The following is a 23,486-nucleotide window of genomic DNA, read 5'->3' on the forward strand; positions in this document are numbered from 1 at the left end:
TACTGCAAACCACAACACCCAAAAGGTGGTGGGAAATTTTGAGCAAAGCATATGCCCCAAATTAGAGTATCGTGGAAACTGTCTGCCGGAGAGTCAGGGTGAGGACTCTGAGGCATGTGGGTGGTGGAAAATGTGCACTGCTGGAGGGATGGGTGTTCCATCATTGTATGGCTGAGTCTCAAACATGAGAGCTTTGTAACTATCTCATGGTGATACAGTTTAAAAAAAAAAACCCTGTAATGTGGAGTTCATGCCCAATTCAATCAGCTTAATCAATGGCTGAACAAACGGCAGTACTCCTACATTATTAAAATAATAATAAAATAAATGCATTTATAAATCAAGTGCATTTTCATAATTTAAAGGTCCCTGAGGCGATGCTGGGTTCACTTCTTCCTCTCTGCAGCAGCGGCCCTGGCTCAGGCGTCAGAATATGGAGTCGGGGTCTGGCTGTGACCCCAGGGCCTCTCCGAAGCGTCTGAGTCACGGGGGAGGAAAGCGCATCCGATCAGTCCTTTGCCCCAGCCTCCTGGAGCTGAGCTGGGCCATCAGCAGCCATGTCCTTGGCAGTCCTCTGGGCACAGAGACTGGGCGCATGGTGACGATGAGAAGACACAGTGGTAGCTGCTGTCTCACAGCCCCCGAAAGAGGCCACTGGCCTCTCTGCGCTGTTATTGACTTGCAGTACTAATCCCAGTCCACACAATTGGCCCGGGGGCCCAGAACTGGGTTACTGACTAATAAAACCTGGGAAGAAAGTGGAAATGGGGCCAGTGCCATGTGTGTGGCGGTGTGAGATAGTGGGGAAAGTGGCCCGGATGGCCAGTGTCTGTGCTACGGAAGCAATTTTGCGCTGAGGGAAAATGTACAAAAAACTTCAGTCATTGGTATCTGAAAAACGAGACCTCATTCAGTGGGTGAGCCATGATCACAGTGTCTATCGTGTTACCTGTTGTACAGCGTCTCACGGGTGGTCGGGGGGCCAGAGAGATAGTGTGTAGCAGGCAGGGCTGTTCACAGCCATGCACGTGGCCAACCCAGGCTTGATCCACAGCATCCCAGATGGTCCCCCGAGCACCACCAGGAATGACCCCTGAGTGCAGAGCTAGGAGTAAGCCCTGAGCATTGCCAGGTGTGGCCCCAAACAAACAAAAATCTTGCAAATGATGACCTTGCAAATGTTGGTGAGTTGAGGAGATCGTATAGCAGCTAAGGCACTTGCCTTCATGCGGCCCACCCAAGCTTGATCCCCAGCACTACATGTGGTCCCCCAAGTCTCCAGGAGTTCTCTCTGACCACAGAGCCAGAAATACGCCCAGGGCAAAGCCCAGTATGCTGTCTCAGCACACAGCTCCCACAGAAACAAACAAAAAAAAGCTTCAGTGAGTGTTCAGATATAGCCTAGAGACCTTTTTTGCTAAGTTCATAGAAATTTGCAGGACATAAGCAGAGTAATCAATGTCATATAGATGAATGTGGTCACTCAAGGTAGAGCAGAGGACAGAACTTTGGTTTTAAAAGTGTCAGCAATATTCAGAATTAAATTTCTGTTGGAAATGACCGAGAAACCAAACTTGTAAAGCCGATCACAAAATCATTGTCAAGGATAAAGCCAGTTTTGGGGTTTTGGTTTTGTGTGGGGCTGGGACCCAGTGAGTACAGCATTTCAGGCACCTCCCACCCTCCCCTCAGCAATGGCATTGGCATTGCACCTTGGGATCCTTGTCCAGAGCCACCAGCCTGGTTGGCTGAGGATTGCTGGGGGCGGGGGTCTCGGTCCCCCTCGTCCCCCAGACTCCAGGAGAGTCTCTGGGCAATACTCCTTGGCAGCTCTATCTGTGGGCACAGGTTGCAGGAGGCACGGAGGGCGCTTTCTGCTGGACTGGGCATCCAAACCGCCGCCCTCCTGAGAAGCACTTCTAGCTAGTTCTTTCCACGTGGGGCTCATTTGAAGGAAGCATCTTGATTTCTTTTACGTGTCTGTGTCTGAATCCGTGGAAAACCTAAGAGAATAGATAGAGAAGGTTTGCTTTTGGGGAGCTGGGGTGCATGCCCAGAGGCTGTCTCAGAAGCAGTGGTGGAACATCTCTGCCAGGGTGTCCGCCCCCTCTTTGTAGCTCTAAGGAATGGCACTTGCAGAACATGTGGAAATAAATAAACAAAATTTTACCTCATGCTCTGCCGCCCTTTGCTTTATTCTCCATGAAATTAGTGGTCACCAGCAAGCCTGATCCTGCTTTGGTTTTGAAGGAAATACTGAAAATAGGTTATCATAAAGCTGTGGCATTTGCAGATGTCTATTTAGCAGGCAGTGTAAAGAATTGGTGAGAAATATATTTTTCACACTGAAATCTGATGGGTTTTGAGGGAAAAGGTGTTTGTTTCAGTATCTTTTAAAAGTTATTATTACCAGCTCGGCCCCAGAGTATGGGGAGGAGATGGACAGAGACGGAAAGAAATCAAGGGGCGGAAGAGGCAGACAGGAAGCAGCAGGAGCAGGTGAGGACGGTTCCGGGACACTGATGGGGTGAAGGAGTAGGAGCCCCCCAGTCCCGGGGTCAGCAACCCTGGAAACAAGAGATCCAAACTCCAAAACCTACCTGGCAAGGTGGCAGGCTGGGGGCAGTGGGGAGGGAATCTGTGAACCCTGGTCACTGTCACTGTCACTGTCATCTCGTTGTTTATTGATTTGCTCGAGCGGGCACCAGTAACATCTCCATTGTGAGACTTGTTGTTACTGTTTTTGGCATATCAAATATGCCACGTGTAGCTTGCCAAGCTCTGCCATTTGGGCGGGATGCTCTCGGTAGCTTGCCAGGCTCTCCGAGAGGGGCTGAGGAATCGAACCTGGGTCGGCCACGCACAAGGCACCCTGGTAGAGGGGAAAAAAACATGTTGGTGGGATTGGTGCTGGAACATAATATGTCTAAAAGGTAGCTATGAAGAGTCTTGGCAATCACAGTGCTTTAGTAAATGAAATTTAGGGGCTGTAGAAATGGTATAACGGTTCGGGAGCTTGCTTTGCATATGGCTGATTAGGTTCAATCCCCAGCATCCCATCTGGTCCCCTGAGCCTTGTCAGGAGTGACCCTGACCACATAGTTAGGAGTCAGTCCTGATCACTGCAGGGTGTGGCCCAAACACCAAAACAACAACAACAACAATAAAAACGCACAGAAAAGAAATATTTTTAATTATTTTTTAATGAATCAGTGTAGTACAGTTACAAAGTTTTCATATTTGATCCACCACCAAACCCCCGCATACCCCCTTCCCACTCCCCCTCTGCCTGTGTGGCAGATATTTTTCACTTTACTCTTTCCTTACTTTTATAACATTCAGTTTTCAACAGGAATCTAACTATCATTATTTGGAGGTTTTCTTCCAACAGTCAGACATGCTGGATGGCATCAATAGTTTGTATGTTTTCATTTTTCAGAAAAGGTTGTGCAGCCGCATTAGCGGCCGTGCGGTTTGGAGATGTCCCAGTCCCGCATCCTGGAGCCATGTTAGTTTCTGCTCAGTGTCGCCGGGGCTCCATCTGGAGAAGGTGTGCTGGCTATACCTCCTCCGTCTGGCTCCTCCCTGGTGTTGCTGGCCCGGTCTGGGGTCCGGAGCATTCTCCGGCCTGCGTGGCTTACCGGAATGCCCGGGTTTTTCTCTGTTGAATATGGCAAGATGGCGCCGAGGGTGGGTCAAGGGCGTGACTTCCAGCAGCCAGGATGGCCTGGAGGCTGGGCTGGCGCCACCCCACTCCAGTGCCCCCCCCCCAGTCTAGAGATGTCCCAGTCCCGCATCCCAGAGCCATGTTAGTTTCTGCTCAGTGTTGCCAGGGCTCCATCTGGAGAAGGCGTACTGGCTGTACCTCCTCCGTCGCACAGAAAAAATTTTAAAGGTATTACCAATAATGTTAACCTCTGGCTAAAATACCTACTATTTAAATGTTGAAAATAAGCCAGATTTTCTGACAGACCAGACTATGTTTCAAGTATTTCTTGATTAAAAACCTGAATTTTCTGCAACTTGTTGGTTCTTGTTTACTGCTAAACCTTGTTTAATTGCTGGGAAAAGGGCTTAAAAGTGACTTCTTGTTGGGCACTTAACATACAAATACCATATTTAAAAAAATTAATATCTCCCATTAAAAAGATCTCCACAGCATAGTAAGAATTCCTTTCTATCATCCCACGAGTGGAAGTGTTCCGTTTCCCACTGCCCGGATGTGACATGCCTCGCCAGAGCCGTGCCTGGCTGCCCGGGGCTGGACAGGGCTCGTCCTGCTCTCAGAGCCTCTGGCCTCAGCCGGGTCGCATGCCCCACCTGTGAGTTTGACTCAGGGTTTGATTTTGTTTGAATTTATTGGAAATAAGAAGTTAGAAACAAGGGAAAGAAGAAAGAAATGCACTTTGTCGCGGAGCTAGAGACATCTGCTCACTAATTAATTCTTACTCTAACAGACATTTATGGAAGAGTAGTTTTTCGCGCTTTTCCTCTGCCCTTTTCCTCGTATTCTGTTTCCTGTGAGCTGGGCCGTTGCCCTTTTCTGCCCTTTTCCTCTGTAGTGGAATTCCGCAAGGCTTGACCGGAAGGTCTCTTCCCCCCGCCCCTCTCCTTCCCTCCCCTTGACTTCCTTTCTCATGGGCAGTTGTAGGCAACTGCTCGGGTTTCTGTGTTGAAGCCCAGCTCTCCTAGATGTGCTTGTGAATTCTCAAAGACAGCCTGACTCCATGATCTCAGGCCTCTTTGATCTTATTGGGAGCCCAGTGGCTGGGTGTCGCGGCTTTGACTGGAGTTAGGAAATGACTTTCTAGGGCCAGAGCAATAGTACAGTGGGTAGGGCACTCGCCTTGCATACGGCCAGCCAGGGTTTCCGTACTGTCCCATCCCAAAGCCTCACCGGGAGTAATTCCTGAGCGCAAAGCCAGGGGTAAGCCCTGAAGATCACCAGATGTGACCCAAAAACAAAACAAGAAATATAGAAAGAAAGTAATAACTTTCTGACATGCACTGTGTTGCTTCCCGTAGCATCTCTGTGACGTCATCTGCAGGGGAAGGGGAACTGTCATCCACTCACACGATCCACTTCTCACAGGATGATGTTTAATAGCCCATCCTAACTCCATTCTGTTCTCCATAGAGCAGAGTCGCCATGGCCCTGGGGTTGCAGTCAGGGACCGAATTGTGCACTGGGTGCTACTGACAGTCCAGTTCACACTGTCCATCAGCCACACAGCATTATTCATGGGGGAACCCCAGGCAGCAGCATCCTTGTGAGAGGTGCTGCACGGACAGAAGCTGCCGTAAAACTAAGGTTGACGGAGTCATGTTTGTGCTGCGCCCATCCCAGCCTCCCTCCCTGGGACGCAGAGGCCCCCTCCTGTGGGGTCAGATCATTCAAGAGCATGTAAATATTTGACATTCAAATTGACCACGTGGTGTCCATGCATCAGCCACTCATTCCTCCCTTCACACAGAGCCATGCAGAGCCAAGCTTCGCTCCTCCCTTCAGATTAGGTCTGCGGATTGGCATTCCGCTCTGTTTATCTGCTGCAGAGGCAGTCATGGACCCAGGAAACAGTTGCCTCTATTTATAGTTGTTGTTGTTTTCATTTGTGGAGGTCGGTTTATAGCAGCACGGGAAGCTGTCTCAGATCTTCCTCTTAACCTTTGACTTCGGTCTCACCCGGTCCCACAGGGCAGAGCTCTCTCTGGTCGCTTTCTTCGACTTTCCGAAGTGTTCCATTGAGTTTGTTTGGTCAAACAGTGCACTCACAAAGGGATTGACTTGCACTGGACAGACTCAGTGGCATCCCTGGTGACCAGCCGTGCAGTCCCTCACCCTGGAGTGTGGGCAGGACGGCAGCTTGTCCCTTAGGCTGGGGAAAGGTGTGTGGTAGTTGGTCACACCCTGGTCGCGCCATGTTCTGGGCATGATCTGCCCTGGCTTCATGAAGTAAACCACATTGGAGACTCTGTCTTAGCTTCCAGGCAACGGCCAGTCAGTCTACCCCAAGTGCCAGCGACAGAGAGCCACCGAGAACCCTGGGCCCTCGCTCCTGTCACCTCGAAGGCTGTGAGCCTGCTAGCCAGTGGGCTTAGCTTGGCGGTGCTGCCAGGACCGGGCCTAGGTTGCAGCCCTCTGAGATTCTGAGTGCAAGACCCAGGGCTGTTTTGGGTTTTGTTTTTTCTTTTGGGGTGGGAAGATACCCTGCGGTTCTCAGGGCTGACTCCTGGCTCTGTGCTCAGCAGTCCCTCCTGGCAGGCTCAGAGGGCCATATAGGTGCCAAGGATCAAACCCAGGTCGGCCAAGTCCAAGGCAACACCCTGCCCACTGTACTGTCTGTCTCTCCACCATCTGTGCAGAACTCTGACACATCAGAATTCGGCCGTGGAATCAGTTGTGTTGCTATCAGGTTAACAGGCCATGGTGGTTTGTTCTTCGTGAGAAAACCAGCTTCAGATTCCTTGTCCACAGTAACAGCACCGACAGGTGAGGCCCTAGAACACTTCTGACAAGTTGGCTGTGTTTTGGAGCAATCCTCAGGGAGGGAAGACTGTGATTCTGCACGTTGGAGCATTCAGATGCCAGCCTTGGGTTTGGCATGGCATGAACTGGAGATTGGTACAAAGCTGCTCCACACAGCAGTGCTTGCGAGCTGCGGCTCTTACAGAAACCCCCAACTACTTAACTCACCGAATAAGAAAGCAGGACTTCAAGCAGTCGCATTGCAGAAAACTGGAAACCCTAGAAGAAATGGCTGCATTCTTAGGTTCACACAGTTTTCTGGGATGGAGTCGGAGAGACCTAAGACAGACCTGAACGCCACCAGGGTCAGGCTCCAAGTTTGATCCCCAGTAGTGTCTGGACCCCTGAGCACCACTGGATGTGAGCCGGGTGGCCCCCAGTGGCACTGCCTTGCCAGGCCTGAGCACTGAACTGTCAGACCTGAAGAGCTGGACCAGGTTTCACCAGGAGTGGCCCCAAGTCTCCTGAGCACCATTTAGAAGCACCCACCCCCCTCCAAAAAAAAAAAAAGAAGTAAAACTGTCTCTGTTTTGCGATGTAGTACTCTGCAGACAGCCCTAAACTCTACCAAATCATCCTTAGATCTAGTCTACAAGCTCAGTGAAATTATAGGATGCAGAAGTAAAGAGGCCAAACTCTGCTGCTTTTCTGTACCCTGAGGACAAGCTGCCAGAGGAGAGAATGAGAAAGCAGCCCCACAGGGGTCCAGCTCTGGGGGCAGAAGCACCTGCCAACCAGCGCGAGGCCCCAAGCGTGACTCCCCGAACCACCCGTGTACCTGTTCGAGGCCCCCATGGCTTTGCCACCTGGTGTGCTCCTACGTGCCACCCCTGGCATGCATCGCAAATAAAAACTATGCAGGCAGCACCGTGCCCCCTGCCAGTGCCACAGGCAGGCCTTGTGCTGGCGCAGCCGTGAGTGCCCACCTGGAGAGCACCACCGCCAAGTGTGCAGTGCAGCGAGCACGGCGCAGTGTGTGCGTGACCCCTCATCATCACAGCAGTGAAGGAGGGGTGCAGGAAGGAGGAAGGAACAATCCACTGCTTACAGTCACAGCAAGAAGAATGAAATGTCTGGAACAAATCCGAGAAGGTGGAACACAGCACAGTGAAAACAGTCAGACACTGATGGAAGAAAGCGGAAACAAAACCAACACCCTGCGGGTCAGACACACTGAGAGTGCTGGCACGATCAGGGCCTCTGGGTACACCAGGATTCTTAGCAGAACCTCAGTACCCCGTGGTCTCTTTCACAGGAAGGACACAATCAGTTCTAAAATCTGTGTGGAACTACAGAACACCTCAGCGGACACCCAGAACAGTCTCAAGAAAAACAAAACTGGAGGCACTGTGCACACTGGCTCCAAACTGTAGTGTGTAAAGTTATGCTAATAAAAGCACTTCGATATTGGCATAAACAGATACACCAAGGTGTTCCCCTGAGCACCACCAAGAGTGAGCCCTGAGCACTGCTGGTGTTGACCTAAAACAAAAAAACAAAAAACCAAAAAGCACCAAAAACCAAGACTGGATGCATGATCAGCAGAATTGATTGCAAGCCCAGAAACAAACCACGAGTCAAGCTGATGGCAGAGGAGTGAAGAGTATATAGTTGTGGAAAACAATACGGACATTCCTCAAAATATTAGAAATTGAGCTTCCATTTGATCCAACAATATCACTTCTGGGAATATGCCCTGGGAGCCCAAAAACACACAGCATGTACAGCAGAAACACCATCTGCACTCCTGTGTTCATTGCAGCACAGTTCACAATAGCCAGAATCTGGAAACAACCTGAGTGCCCAAGAACAGAGGAATAGATAAAGAAACTATGGCACATCTACATAATGGAATTCTATTCAGTTGCTAGGGAAAATGATGTCATGAAATTTGCCTATAAATGCATGGACATGGAGAGCATCGTCCTGAATAAAATGAGTCAGAAGGAGAGGGACAGATATAGAATGACTGCATTTATTCGTGGTATATAAAAGTATATATGGTAGAAGACTAATATCCAAAGCCAGGGAAAAGAGGAGCTAAGAGGACTGGTCAGTAGTTGGGATCTACCACAAGTGTGTGTGGTGGAGGGGACATAAGATAGAAAAGGGACCAGTATGACAGTAATAGTTGGAAATGATCACAAGAACTGAGTTTTAAAAGGAGAGAGAGAGAGAGAGAGAGAGAGAGAGAGAGAGAGAGAGAGAGAGAGAGAGAAGTACCTGCCATAAAGGCAGGCTGGTGGGGAGGGTTGGAGTGATGGGAGGGAAACTGGGGACACTGGTGCTGGAAAATGTACAGTGGTGGAAGGATGAGTGTTCGAACACTGTATGACTGAAACCTAATCACGAACAGCTTTATAAGGATCTATCTCACAGTGATTCAATAATAAAAAAAAAATCTTAAAAAACAAACATTATCCAGTTACAACATAAAGACCAAAATAAAAAAAGTATACAGTTGTGAAAGGATAACCTCAGTCTAGAGCAGTCTAGAGTATGGTGTTGGGAGAGCCAGCCTGAGTCACACAGGGAGTGGCAGGGACCCTCTTTCTTACACGTACACAGAAATGAACCTAAATGGGTTAAAAATTTGAACAAGACCTGGAACTAAAAATCCCAGGAGAAAACTTAGTTGACAATGTTCTTGTCATCATTCTGGTGATTTGGGGGTCGGGGATGGGGGTCTGCTCTAAAAACAGGGGCAACAAAAGTAAAAATTGATCCCTAGGACTACATCCAATTAAAAAATGCTATGTATTGTAAATTGTAAAAGAATTTGTCAACATTCTAAAAAGGCATCTACTGATTGGTAGGAAGTATTCTTAGATCAGGACTAGAACTATAGTGAAGCAGGTAAGGTGCTTGCCTTGCATGCCGTTGGCCTGGGTTCAGTCCCCGCGAGCACTGCCAGGAGTGATCCCTGAGTGCAGAGCCAAGAGTAAGCCCTGAGCACTGTCGAGTATGCACGCCACACACAAGAAGAAGAAGAAGAAAAATGTCCTCAAATCATGTGTCTGATTAGGGGTTACTAAACATAATACATAAAGAACACATTCTAACCCATAGCAGAAATATCTGACGACCCAGTCAGATCTGGATAGATATTTTCCCACAATACACAGAGAGGACATACAGACCAACAAGTACTGAACAGATTCTCAATGTCTCTAGTCATCAGTGACATGCAAATCAGAATCTCATGCGCATTAGAATGGCCATTATTAAAATACTGTGAGGGTGTAGAGAAAAGGGAACCCTAGTACCGTATTAGCGGGTGTAGATTTGAGCCACCACTATGGAAAAACAGTGTAAAAAGATTTCACCAAAAATTAAAAGTAGTGTGGCCTGAGAAATAATGCAGGGACTCAGGCTTTGTCTTGCATGCAGCTGACCCTGGCTCCAAATTTGGTCTCTAGCATTGCATGTGGCCCCACGGACACAACCAGGGGGTCACTCCTGAACACAGCACCAGGAATAGTCCCTGAGTATGGCAAGGTGTGGCCAAACCCTAAAAACAAAATCCCAAAATTAGAAGAATTGCTGTATGATCCATCAGTTCCACCCTGGGTATTATCCGAAGCAAATGAAAATATTCAGTCACTTATGGTCTTGATTCACATTTACCTGATGGTTTATGATCTCGAGTCTCTTCTTCAGTGGCCTTTTCGCCATTGGCTGAGGTTCCTCAGAGAAATGTTCACTCTAGAAGCACTGATTCTACATTTTGCTCATTTGGTGATTTGAGTCACACCAGTTGCTGGTTCTTCTAATCTTAGTCTAATACAGACTCAGAAACAACATGGGGGTGGGTGGGGGAAATAAATCATGTTTTTGAAAAATGGGCCTTATGGTATTTTAAAAGTAAATGAAATGAAGGGAAGTGTTGGCATTCATATTTCAAGTGACATACTCATTTTGGTTTGTTTATATATAAAGTATAATAATAGCAAATATATTTTTTATTATCTTCAGCTGTCATCCAATTCCTCTTAAATTTAAAGATTTCAAATTATATTTAAAATTTGAATAATGTTTAAACTTTTATATCATTCATCTTTCATAAAGTTATATACATCATGGATTAAAAAAAATCATGTGGGGGCTGGAGAGAGAGTACAGCGGGTGGGACTCCTGTCTTGCATGCAGTGACCCGGCCTTGGTCCTTGGCACCCCATGTAGTCCCTGAGCACCACCAGAAGTAAGCCCTGAGCACAGAGCCAGGAGTAACCCCTGAGCTTTGCTGTGTGTAACCCAAACAACAACAGAATCGTCTGATGGGGCATTTGACTTAATCTGCTACCATCATTTGTTTCTTATTTCCTAGAAAAGAAGAGCCATGTCATGCAGATTGGCAGTCTGCGGAGTCTCCCACATGGCACCTTCTTACTGTCTTACTATCCTGGGAATAAGACCCCCTAGTACATTGCCAGGGTCCTGCACTGTCTTGTGAGCAGATGGGTTTCTTTCAAATGGATGTTTTGGCTGCTTCACTGCTTGAACATTCTTCTTTTAACAGAAATATCCGTTTCCTTTAATAGTTGTTTCGAGAAGTACGAATAATGAAGATATTGAATCATCCTAACATAGGTATGTGTTTTCTATATGCAATTGATGATGAAATAGTTCCTTTAATTGAGCCTATTTGAAAAGATTCAGCTTTAAAGATATTTTTTATTGAGGGGGATGCATCATTAATGACCTAAGAGAATCATCTACTTGGACTGAAGAGAGATGATAAGGAAGTTACTCGAGGGCTGGAAAGAGAGCACAGGGGGTGGGACGCTTGCCTTGCATGTGGCTGATCCAGGTTCGCTCCTTGGCATCCCCTATGGTCCCTCAGCCTTGCCAGGAGTGATCCCTGCGTGTAGAGCCAGAAGTCTGCCCTGAGCAGCGCCAGGTGTGACCCCAAAATAAAAAGAAGTTACTGGAAGTCAGCAGGCCACTGTTGTAGGTTGCTCGCTGTTTCTGCCCAATACTGACTGAATGTTCTTTCTTTCCTTATAAACCCCCTCCAGATGGAGATTGCACTCTACTTTGGTATTTGTAAAAAATGAATTTCTGGTCATTTAAATAATATTCACTTGGGTTTGATCATAGTTAATAGGAAAATAAATTTTAAAGAACTTATTTCCACATTAAGAGAATTGATTTCCCTAAATTCTGGTTCTTTCCCCCTGCCCCCATGTTTAAAGTAAATTTAGTAGTTACATATTTTCACAGTCATTGGATTCTGAGAATAGATTTTTTTCTTTTAATTTCTATTTATTAAACACTTCTTCCTAGCTATTTAAAATCTTAATCTTATTAGAGATATATTGTAATGTCTTATGGGGTATAATTTCAGCTGCATAATCTGATAACTTAATAGTTTTTTTAACAAAAAACATTTGATTTTTGTTAACATTTTGTTTCTGCACAATATTAACGCTTGCTCATATATTTCTTAGAATATGATCTCTTTTTTAAGCCTCAGTCAAATATCATTCTTATTTAAATTTTTCCTTTTCAATACCTTATTCTAATTAGAAATCATGATGGGTTGATAGTAATTTTTTAACTTAGCTCCCTTTTTACCTAGCAGTTGGTTTCAAATCACTTTGTGGTAAGTAGTTTCTTCTGTTGCAGTAATAACCCTTCAGAGAATTGTTGCATTGAAATTCATAATTTTTATTAAAGGCTTAGTGTTTCACTATTAAGAAAGTTTCCACTGTTAAGAAAATTAAGCAGAATATAATTTTCTTAAAACCTATTCGATGTGTAAAACAGTGACAGTGTTCTGTCTCTGATTTCTTTTTCAGTAAAATTATTTGAAGTGATTGAAACGGAGAAGACTCTCTATTTAGTCATGGAGTACGCAAGCGGGGGTAAGGGTGAGGGCCTGAGCTAGAATGTGGAATCCACAACTAACGACTCCTTTTAACATTCTGGTGTGATTGCTAGTGAATCTGTCATTTTCTAAGAATGCCTTTAAATGACATCATAAGAAAAATTCTTGTTTGCTTTCAAGAGCTATTTAGCCAACATTTGAAACTTGGAATGTTTTATTTTCGAAAAAAAATTACTTAGAGCTATTTTTTCAAAACACTAGATTGCATTGTTATTGTGGACTTCCAAATTCTCTTATGTAAATGTCCTGTTATTATGATTAGACGATCTTGGCTGTAAGCAGGAAATCTCAATTTCATAATGAATTAAAGCTAATAGGAAAAGAGTGTTTGAGGTCAGATATTTGTTTTATTTATTTTTCATAGATGTATATGTATATATCATATGTATGATAACTTAAAAAATTCCCACTTGAACAAATATAGATATATAAAGATCTTGTATAAGTTATAAGACATAGTTGATAGGGAAATAGAAGCATATTTTGACTACATAGTATCAATAATAGGAATTACTTTTTGTTGATTAAAATTTTTTAAATGTATTTTCATTTTATTGACTGATAATTAATAAAACATCTTTTCTCCTCCTGTACTTGCCCTCAAATTGAGAGCTATTTTAACCAAAATTATATTCTTTAGTCATGGGACTTAACTTTCTCAGAAGTGTTAGATATGTGAACTAACATTGAATAAATAAGGAGAGAAAACATGAAGGTTTTCAAGACTGAGAGACACGAAACGGTCTCAGGAGAGTGAAGGCAGCTGAACTGTTTGAAACCATTTGGGTTGATTTTGGTTTTGTTGTTACTGTTTTGGGGCCTCCCCCAGAGATGTTTTATTTTGGATCCATACCTGGCACTGCTCAAGGATCACTCCTAGTGGTGCTTGGGGGACCATATTGGGGTACCGGGAATCACACTAAGGCAAGCGCCCTACCCACTGTGCTGTCTCTCTTGCCCTAACTTAGTTATTTTGCTGCCCGACAGAAAAATTTGGTGTTGAATGTAGTGTTGAGTCCTTTCAGCTAATAAAACTATATATTTTTATGTAACTAAAGTTTTATGTAGAACATAAAAGATTTAATTCCGTCTCGAGCATCCCATCTGTGTGTTTTATACTGTTTTTAGTGTTCTAAATTTTTTTTGCTACAGATATTATATACTTTGCTTTTTCAGTTTTTATCCAGATTCAAATTTTCAGTAACTTAAAATTTGACACCCCCACCCATCCTTTTTGTTTGTTTGTCTGCGTTTTGGGACCATAAGTAGCAGTGTTCAGGCTTACTCTGAGCTCTGTGCTCAGGGTCACTTCTGGGGTCTCAGGAGAACATATGCAGTGCTGCTAAGAGCCAGCGCCTGGACCCCCGTACTGTCTCCCAGGCCCTGCCAGCCATGGCTATCCTGAAGCCCTCTAAATACAGTATTTTTCTAATTTAACCTAAAAGCTTACCTACATTGTTGATGCTTGTTATTACAAGACTTTAAAAAAGTCTAATATGTCCATGCAAATTCGCATGAAATGTAGGTGTGTAAGAACATTACTGAACCTAAAAATATGCATCATGACCTATTTCTTCATTTTAATTCTTTCATTGGGTTTATGTAGCTGTTTGTCAGCGTGGGAACCCTGGGTATTATTTTTAGTTCCGTTAGACCTTTTTTTGTTTTTCCTTTTGGTGAGCTAAAGTCTAGAGAAAGGGGCCAGACAGGCTTTGATATGACAATTTTTAGGCTGCTGGAAGTCTGTGGACATGGTTCTATTTTTAGGAAGGTCCACCACAGGCTGTGTTGACATTACTCTGCACTCTGTTTTAACCATGAATGGTAAGTCCAGTCAACTCTCTGTTGGTGCGGTGGAGGGGAGCGCCTGCCAGGGCAGTCGGGGACAGAGGCCCGCCCTGCCTTCCTCCGGCAGAACCCGGAGGGCGGTGTCTGCAGAGGGACTTGGCTGGCATTCAGCCCATACCACATGACCCTTCATTCATTCTACTGCCTCCTGATAGGTTTCTGTGGATCGGTGATCTGCTCATCAGTGATCCTGTAGTAGAACCACCTTGGTTCTCTAGCAGTAGATCTGGAATCATTTCTCTTGCCTCTTCATGAATCAATGGCAGGAAACCCAAAATCTCCCTATTTTCCCTATTTTCCCTCAGAAGATTATTTCTAGCTACTTTAGACTTGAGTCTGTCTGACACACTCACTTAGAAGTCTAGTGTAGACAGGAGCTAAGTTCATCACCTCCCTCTTGGATGGTGCCCACTTACGGCACTGAACATCTTTTGATGTTCAGTGATCAGGTAGACAAGTAAAGCTTTTATGCTTTAGAACTGCAGTTAGTGCCAAGAGCTATTAAAAGGAAGCACCAGGGCTGCTCTAAAATGGTCTGCTTCTTCCCTTCTTTCTTCCCTCGTTCATGCAAACTGTATTGGGTGATGATCAAAGACCAGGTCGCTGCCCACAAGCAAATTGCATTCTAGTTGGGGAAGCAAATCCTAAGCAAACAGTCTAAGTAAAAGAAGATCATGTAACAGATAGACTTTGAGTGGTCCAGGCAGAGCTTAAGAGTAGTTCACATTTGTTAATTTTGTATGCACCTCTCCTTGTCCAAACACACATACCAAGAATGAATTGCTAGGAGAGAACTAGAGCATCCATTCAGTTCTGTTTTCTGTCATTACATTTTCTCTGTTAAGTGTGCTTGATTGAGTATATTGTCCAGCATTGTAGCTGTTCTAGTTCCATCTGACATACATCTCTGCATATTTGATTTTTCACATTTTGCTTATCCTGGGATTGATACTTCATATGTGTCTATGTCATATATCTGTATGCTAGATACAAATATATAATTTATTGAGTGCTTTCTATACGTCAGTCACTGTGCTAAGCACATACATTATCTCATGAAATCCTCACAATGCCCATATGAGATTGACAAAGGATAGAAAATAAGTCTTACTGATGTTAAGAAATCATCCTGTCTCTCAACAGCTCTTTGGGGCTAAACCAGGATTCATACTTCAATTGGTCTGATTCTAAAGCCTGAGTGCTTAGCTACTTTGCATGAATTCTTTTTTTGTGTATGTTTTTAATGTATGTGTATATTTATATGGTGCAAATTCTAAAGATGGAACAAAAATGAATTCCTCCCATGCCCTGAGTTTTTTTTTTTCTTATTGTAGCTAAACATTAGTTTTTTCACTATGACTAGACAAAAAAATTTAGTTACATGTATACATGACTCTAAGGGAACTTCTAAGTTTCTAGTTCTCTAATTCTCTTTCAACTGTTCCAAGAAATATGTATTGTATCTCCACCTTCTGTTCTGTCTCATGGCATTGGGGATGCACCTGTGATGTGGGTGTTCAAGCAGTTTGCTGTTCACTTTGGGGTGGAGATGGCTATACTGTGTAAAGTGAATTGTAGGAAAGGGCCAGACCAAAATAGATGGCCTGGGTGTTGTGAACTCAGGCATGGTGAGTGTAGGAAGGGAAAGGAAAAAATCCACGTGTTCAGGGCCAGTGAGGAGGAATTTGATCGAGGCAGCCTAACAGCTGGAGTTTAAAGGCGGTCCAGCGTAATCGAACCTTTGTCACTAAAGCCCCATGTCACCTTGGACTGTCCACACTGTGGCTGTGCTTTTTGAGAATGGGTAATAAAGAGTTGACTGTATTTTTGCATAATACTGGAAAGCAGAAAGCAAATTTTCTTTGGTTATATTTTTATGACTTTTAAAAGAGTTTTGCAAAATTGTAAGCTGCTGAGGATACTCAATTCTACATGTATTTTTTTTTTCCTTTTTTCCTAGTCCTGTAATAGTCTGTGATTGACATAGCGCTATCAAACAAGTATGGGCCGAAAGCTTCTTTAAAAACAAGGCCAAAACTAGACATTGCGTTATTGTTCTGTGAAAATCGATGTATATTTTACTGCCTGCTCTGCCTTTCTGATTCAGGTGAAGTATTTGATTACTTAGTTGCCCATGGAAGAATGAAAGAAAAAGAGGCCCGTGCAAAATTTAGGCAGGTATGGAAAGTAGTTTTCAACTTTGCTTTGCTGGTGTTTTTAGTGATGTACAATGGATAGTATCACAAAGTAGACTTCAAAAAACATGGTATTTGAAAAGAGAAACTCCAACTTTCTTATGCTTTTTTTAAGTTTGAATAACGAAACAAGAAATCTTTCTGTATTTAAATTTAACCTAATTGAAATGGTTATTTTTAAATAGCGACATGTTTATAGTCTCACCTATCTGATAGTCTTGGAAATACAGAGTAGACCAAGATAGAAAAGAAATACTCCTTCATTTACTACCTGTTACAAGCTTTATTTATGCTCTTTAAAAAAATATTGATTATTTCCCCTATTATTAAAAGTATCTTTATGCTAAAACTTGTATTTTTGTAGACTTAAAGGCTATGGTCAGTTTAACCAAGTAGGCAAAGTGCCTTGAAAATATGGAAGAAGATTTTGGTAATAATAAGTCATCACTGTGTATAAGACTTACTACAGAAATGATAAAATAGGAAAACTAAGTTCATCTAGGATTTTATTTTTAACCATTAAGAATGAAGTGACGAAAATGAACATAATTTTTTTTAATTTTCTTTTTAAAAAATTTTAAAAAGTGCTCTACAGTGCTACCAATAAAAGAGTTCAGGGCACATAACGCCTCAACACCACGCCCCCCTCCAGACTGTCGGCCCTTCTCCACTAGAGTCCCTATTCCACGCCCACCCTTTGAGATGGAGTTCTCTGGGTCAACTCTCAGGGTCCCTTACCACTGGCCAAAAATTGAACACATATGAACTTATATTTACAAATAACTGCAGAACTGACCAATGGATGGATTTTAAATTGTTCAAGAAACATATTTGTGTTTTCAGCGGACAGCATACTGTATCCCAAACATTTTTAGTATATGTGCTGCCAAAGCAAGCACTATATCCCAAACTTTTATCTCAGGTATAGCAAGCACTATATCCCAAACTTTTATCTCACTATATCCCAAACTTTTATCTCAAAAATTTGAAAAATTATAAATATTTCACTTAAAATTTAAAGTGACTCCTCTGTAAGTATGAACCTTGGTTTTACAAGTAAAGGTGTCCTGTAATCAGCATGTTTGGGAAACATGAACTACTGATACAGGATCTTCCCCCAAGACACGTACAAATGCAAGGGCAGCTGGAGAATCCCGGAGGAGAGGCGCGAGGAGCTACTCCAGCGGAATTTTGATAAGTCCCCCAAGTGGGCCCCTGAGTAAACTGGTTTGCAATACCTCATTATTAATATCTCAGAGAATTTTTACTTTCTGGAACACATACTGCAAAATATTCTACACCAAAGACATGCAAAGCCCTTTCCCTTAGGATAGGTTCCTGGATACTTCTTCAGATAATGGGATCTAAAGACAACAGGTAAAGAGGGAGCTGTGCTAAGAAACAGAAGTGTGCAGCCACATTCTGCTGCACTCTCGCATTCCAGAATGAACTCCAGGCTCCCCACCCCTGGGAGTCTCCAGCCTAAATATCACAGATACTTCGGACTCATTCACAGAAGTTCTACTCACCAGCAAGAAAATTACAGTTGACGTGAAATACCCAGGGGGAATTTAAGTACATTTTTAATACTTTAAAATAACTTTAATATTAAGTACATTTGAAAATGTGCATTGAGGTAAATATGCATTTAGTGTATGTTTTAAATATTTAAGTGCATTATTACTACTCATTCTTTTTTGACAGCTGGTTTTCTTTATTTACTGAAAACAACCATGTCTGCAAAATTGTCCTGGGTACTTCACAGAATAAGAGAAGATGAAGTACTGGCTATTTGAAAAAGTTTGCTCATCTTTCCTGGTGGGTGGGGGTAGGCTCAGAGGCTGGGAGATAGACGTGTTCATAAAGAGCCAATAATTGCTGCGTGGCCCATGCACATGCACGCACGCGCGAGCGCGCTCGTGTGTGTGTGTGTGTGTGTGTGTGTGTGTGTGTGTGTGTGTGTGAATGAGAGAGGGAGAGAGAGAGAGAGAGAGAGATCAAACACAGGCCCTCACAATTTTTGGCCTTACTACCTTTTGTAAAAAGTAAAGAAGTGAAGCCTGGGTTATTTTGAAATACAGTCTTTTGCCTCATGTTATGGAGGCTGTGTTAAATGAGTGCTATTAAAATTTAAAATGTAGCACTGTAGCACTGTCATCCCGTTGTTCGTTGATTTGCTCAAGCGGGTACCAATAACGTCTCCATTGTGAGACTTATTACTGTTTTTGGCATATCAGATATGCCACGGGGAGCTTGCCAGGCTCTGCCATGTGAGTGGGATACTCTCAGTAGCTTGCTGGGATCTCTGAGAGGGACAAAGAATTGAACCCAGGTCGGCCATGTGCAATGCAAACATCCTACCCACTGTGCTATCGCTCTAGTCCAAGGGGAGCATTGCAGTTTCCAAAACATACACATTAAGTTCTATTTGGTGGAGAAATTTAAATAGTGGGAATTTTTTTCTTTTTTTAGGGGGGGGTCACACCTGGCAATGCTCAGGGGTTACTCCTGGCTCATGCACTCAGGGATTACTCCTGGCGTGCTCGGGGGACCCTGTGGGATGCTAGGAATCGAACCTGGGTCGATCGCATGCAAGGCAAATGCCCTACCTACTGTGCTATCGCTATAGCCCCGGGAAATATTTTCTTTATAATTTTTCCCTTATTACAGATATTCAAGGTATTTACTATGTATATGTGTTTCCCCAGAATTTAAACACTAACTCCCATTTTTAAAAAACAGGGACACTCCATACATACATGAACAAAATTTTGTAGTTATTTGGCAGGGTATTTTTAAATTTATTTTTAAGAAGCTTATTTTTCTTTATAATTTTAATGATTTGAAAAAATTACATATTTCTATATACTTAATGATACTCCTTTTCAAAATATGACTAGGGATGGCAGAGACTCTGTAGCCAGGATATGCCGTCCAAGGCCTTAGCTGTGCCTTTCCCCAGCGGGGTCCACTGACCAGTGTGAGGTCACTTTTGCAGCTGGTGATCAGACAGTGCTGCTTCTTACCTTAATATTTGAGAACCTGCGGGAAAATCCTGACATAGATTCCCCTCTCCCACTGTTGATTGCTTAAGGCGGGGGAATTCCTGATCCACTCCAGACAGCCCCGGCTGCTGCCCCTGTCTGGGGGAGCGCAGCCAGCCTGCCCTTAGGGCCATACAGGCCGAGCCTGTGACGGTGCTTTTAAAGGTCCAGAGCAGGAGCACTGCAAGGTGCCTGCATCCCGGTCACAGGATCCCAGATGTTTCGAGGGGAGTGTGTGGCCCCAGAAGAGTGCGAACGCTAGGGCTGTGGATGGAGATGCTTGGTCAGACGCCAGCGGAAATCGTGCCTCGTCAAACACACGTGGGCCTGTTGCAGGCTGGGGACCACGGCCAGATGGGGAGATGGAAGCTGGCCCCACAGCTGCCCTGTCTGGGAACCTGCCCGTTCCTGTGGCTCAGGAGTTCCACTTCAGCAGTGCGGTGGGACTGTTTGCGTAGAGACCACTCTGTCCAGTGTGAAGTTCGCGGTTGGTGACCAAACCGGTGTCTGTGACACACCTTCTTTGCTGTCATGGAAAGATGACCTGGGGAGAAGACCTCGAGAACCAGCCCTCGCAGCACATTTCTGCCGTCCATGACAGGCCCCACGCGCTGGGCCTTCCCACGCCCGCCCAGCAGGACTCTGAGACGTATCCCAGCCTGCCCAGAAGTGTGTCTGTCCCCTGGGTAATGGCATGGTCGTGTGGGAAGTCGATGAGTTGCATTTTGAAGCTTATTCTTTACGACGAATCCAGCGAATATCTGACTGGACGAGTCAGCTGCATTTGGAGGACTCGGATGCCCATGTGATCCCCATCTTTCACACTCCACTCAAAGACACCGTGTGTTGCCACACGCCGCCCGTGTTGGGTTTGGAATCCAGAGACCGCTACTGTCCCTCAAGACTGTACTGTCCCTCAACCCCTGTGCTGTGCTTTCCCCACTAACATCTCAAGAGCGTGGCGTGGCCTCACCCAGCCCAAACTCCCCACACACTACCACACCCCACATTTCCAAACACTGCCCTCTGCTCAGGATGGCAGGGACCAGACACCACCTGCCCCAGGAAGCATCTCTGAATAGAGATTCTTTCGTCTCTGTACCCCCTCCTCTGGGATCCCTGCCTGGGTTTTCTCCTGGCAGTCCCAAGGTTTGCCTGGTGTGCAACTTTGCTTCCCCACCCTGGCAGCTAGCATATGCTCTGCTTTCGCACATAACAGGTACTCAATAAACTGACTGTGGAATCCAAATAAATGGAAAAGGAATTCCATCCAGCTCATTGTGTGTCCATTTTGTTTTCTACTCATGCTTTGCTCTGTCTTTGAGCCGTTTCAGTAGTCACAGGGTAATTCTGTAGGACTCCGCTCTCAGTTTTGCCATCTACTACTTTGTTCTCTCTCTTTTTTTTTTTTTTTTTTGGAACCACCATTTTTCTCTGTTAGCATGGTCATCCATCATGTCACCTTGGCACTTTTAAAAGCCTTCGTTTCCACTGCTAGTCGTGCATGCCTGGCCGGCATTCAGCAATCAGTCTGACTGATGTCGGGTCACAGATCTGGGTGTTCTGTCATGCTCATAGGGGACTCCCTCCTGTCCAGCAGATTGGACTCTGTCTACGAAGTAGCTCGAACTTAATTGCCACCAGATTCTTCCCCTTCTGTACTTTGTGTAAGAGATAAATGATCACAGAATTGTTTCTAACTTATTTCTTGAACTGCTGGACTCTTCCTGGTTCACCCACAAAGCTATGAACACATACAAATGTTCAGTCTTCATATGGAGTGAATATTTTGCCCCAATGGATTAGAAAAAGGTTCAAGCTAAAATTTTATTTTCCCTCTTTTCATAACTGGGTTTATTCTTTAAGGCTCAAAGATTTGCCTCTTTGCATGTGAACAAAAAAACCTAAGATGTTGTAAATACCTCACTTGATAAGTTCTTAGTGGATTGGCCTCACTGAAGAATCTTGCCTTAAACACACTTGATAGTACCCCTAAAATAGACATGCTTTTCAAGCTTGGACCAGCCCTCTTGGAATACTAATTTGTGTGTGCCAAAACTTTCACCCCAACACTGGAATAAATCATTTGACTTTACTCCAAATTTATACCTATTTGATTATATAAATTACCCATAAAAATCTTCATGGATCCTGATAAAGAAATACTTTGCTTTTTTTTTTTCAAGAGAATACATACAGTTTTCCCACACTTGAGAGTAAAAATTGCATCACTTCTTTGAGAGTTTAAAAGTTGCTTTGCTTTAATACCTGATTTTCTGAAGTGACTAAGTACACTTTTGGAAGGCAAGTTAGTAGTTTATCTGATAGAGGTGATAATTGGGAGAAGTTATCATGTTTTACTGTAAATTAATTTGGAATCTTCTATTCCAACATTTATTTCAGATCGTGTCTGCTGTGCAGTATTGTCATCAAAAGTGCATTGTTCATCGTGATCTTAAGGTAAGCCTCTGGTTTTAGACAAGACATTCTTGATGAGTTAGAGATATCTGACAGTATGGAGCTGACTTTATGGTTGCCTAATTGTGCTAGGCACTCCGCAAGAAAATTAGTGTTTATTTCATTCTCATAACTTTGTAGAAAGAATTGGGCATTTGCCTTGCATGCGGCCAACCTGGGTTCAATTCCTCCATCCCTTTAGAGAGCCCGGCAAGCTATTGAGAACATCCCTCTCGCACAGCATAGCCTGGCAAGCTCCTCATGGCATATTCAATATGCCAAAAACAGCAATGACAAGTCTCACAATGGAGACCGTTACTGGTGCCCGCTCAAGCAAATCGATGAACAATGGGACAACAGTGCTAAGAAAATATGAATGAGAGGTTGTGTTAGAGATGAGATGGTTCAGTTCACTTTTGTTAAGAGCCTTGTTTTAATAGACAGATGTAAAGCATTTGACCCAAACTAAATCCCTGAGATGTCCTTTTCAGGCAAAAGCAAGATCAGAGAACAAATCACTGTCTATCTGAGGAAGAGCAGTGCTTATTCTTTACGTTCACATAATAAAAACTAATGGAAGCATGTCAGTGTTTTCATAAAGACCAAGTCACTGGGAGTTATACATTGGGAGCATACAGTAGGACAAGAAAACATTTGTGGCAATCACATAGACAATAAACACCTCTCCTAGGGATTCCTCTGCATCTATACCCAGAAATAGTTTCTGGATCATCCATTAGGTCTAGCTTCAGTTGTTTTTTGTTTTGTTTTCAGGAACTTCCATACTGTCTTCCATACTCTCTATCCCAGTTTGCATTCCCAACAACCTGTCCAAGGGGTCCCTCTCCTCTAGCAGTTCTTTTTATATTTTTGATGATGCCATTCAAAGCGATGGGGGGGCTGATGGGTGGGAGTGAGAGCTCCGGGAGGCTTGGATTCACATCACCCAGGTGACCAGGAGCGAGGTTTTGTCCCGGCCCCTGCTGGCCATCTGTCTTGCTTTCTTTATAAAATATGCCTGTGCTTTGATCACTTTTCAACTGGGCTGTTGTTTTGTTTGTTTTTGTATGAGGTTATATGAGTTCCTTCACTATTTTGGAGATTACTCACCCTTTATAAGATATATATAGTCATGGAAATATTTTCTCTGGTTGGGTAGGTTTCTGTTGCATTATGTGATGGTTTCCTTGGCCATGCAGAAGCTATTTAGTTGAAGTTTTCCTTGTTTGTTTTGGCTTTGTTGCCTGGGTTTTGGTATTGCACTCATGAAGTGAATAACACCATGTCAAGTACTGGGAATTCCCTCCGAGAGTAGATGCCGGGCTCCTACACACCTGCCTAGATGGTCGCCAGAAGACAGTGGCAGGCTAATCTCCTTTCCCATCATTTTCCAGGGTGTGTGTCCCCAGATCATCATGGCATAGGCTTTAGCATGAACAGTTTTCTTTTCCCAAGCTAAAACAGTGAAGGAGTGAGGAGAAGAGAGGAAGAGGGTGTGTGGGGGCGGAGATTGCTGTCTCTGGGGA

The 23,486-nt window shown here is 44.1% G+C and overlaps 1 protein-coding gene across 11 annotated transcripts in view; it reads left to right on the forward strand.

Annotated features, from left to right (window-relative positions):
* Nucleotides 1–23,486, forward strand: part of MARK1 (microtubule affinity regulating kinase 1) — an 84,962-nt gene that overhangs the window by 36,985 nt on the left and 24,491 nt on the right. For 5 of the 11 annotated variants that reach the window (XM_055144419.1, XM_055144420.1, XM_055144421.1 and 2 more), the window contains 4 exons: nucleotides 11,068–11,116; nucleotides 12,328–12,393; nucleotides 16,372–16,442; nucleotides 21,907–21,963. In XM_055144419.1, coding sequence (XP_055000394.1) covers nucleotides 11,068–11,116; nucleotides 12,328–12,393; nucleotides 16,372–16,442; nucleotides 21,907–21,963 — 243 coding nt within the window. Of the gene's footprint in view, nucleotides 1–11,067; nucleotides 11,117–12,327; nucleotides 12,394–16,371; nucleotides 16,443–21,906; nucleotides 21,965–23,486 lie in introns of those variants that run through there. The other 6 variants (XM_055144425.1, XM_055144424.1, XM_055144426.1 and 3 more) reach the window with 4 other exon arrangements.

This window comes from Sorex araneus, chromosome 7 (assembly GCF_027595985.1).
Source record: "Sorex araneus isolate mSorAra2 chromosome 7, mSorAra2.pri, whole genome shotgun sequence".
Taxonomy (NCBI): domain Eukaryota; kingdom Metazoa; phylum Chordata; class Mammalia; order Eulipotyphla; family Soricidae; genus Sorex; species Sorex araneus.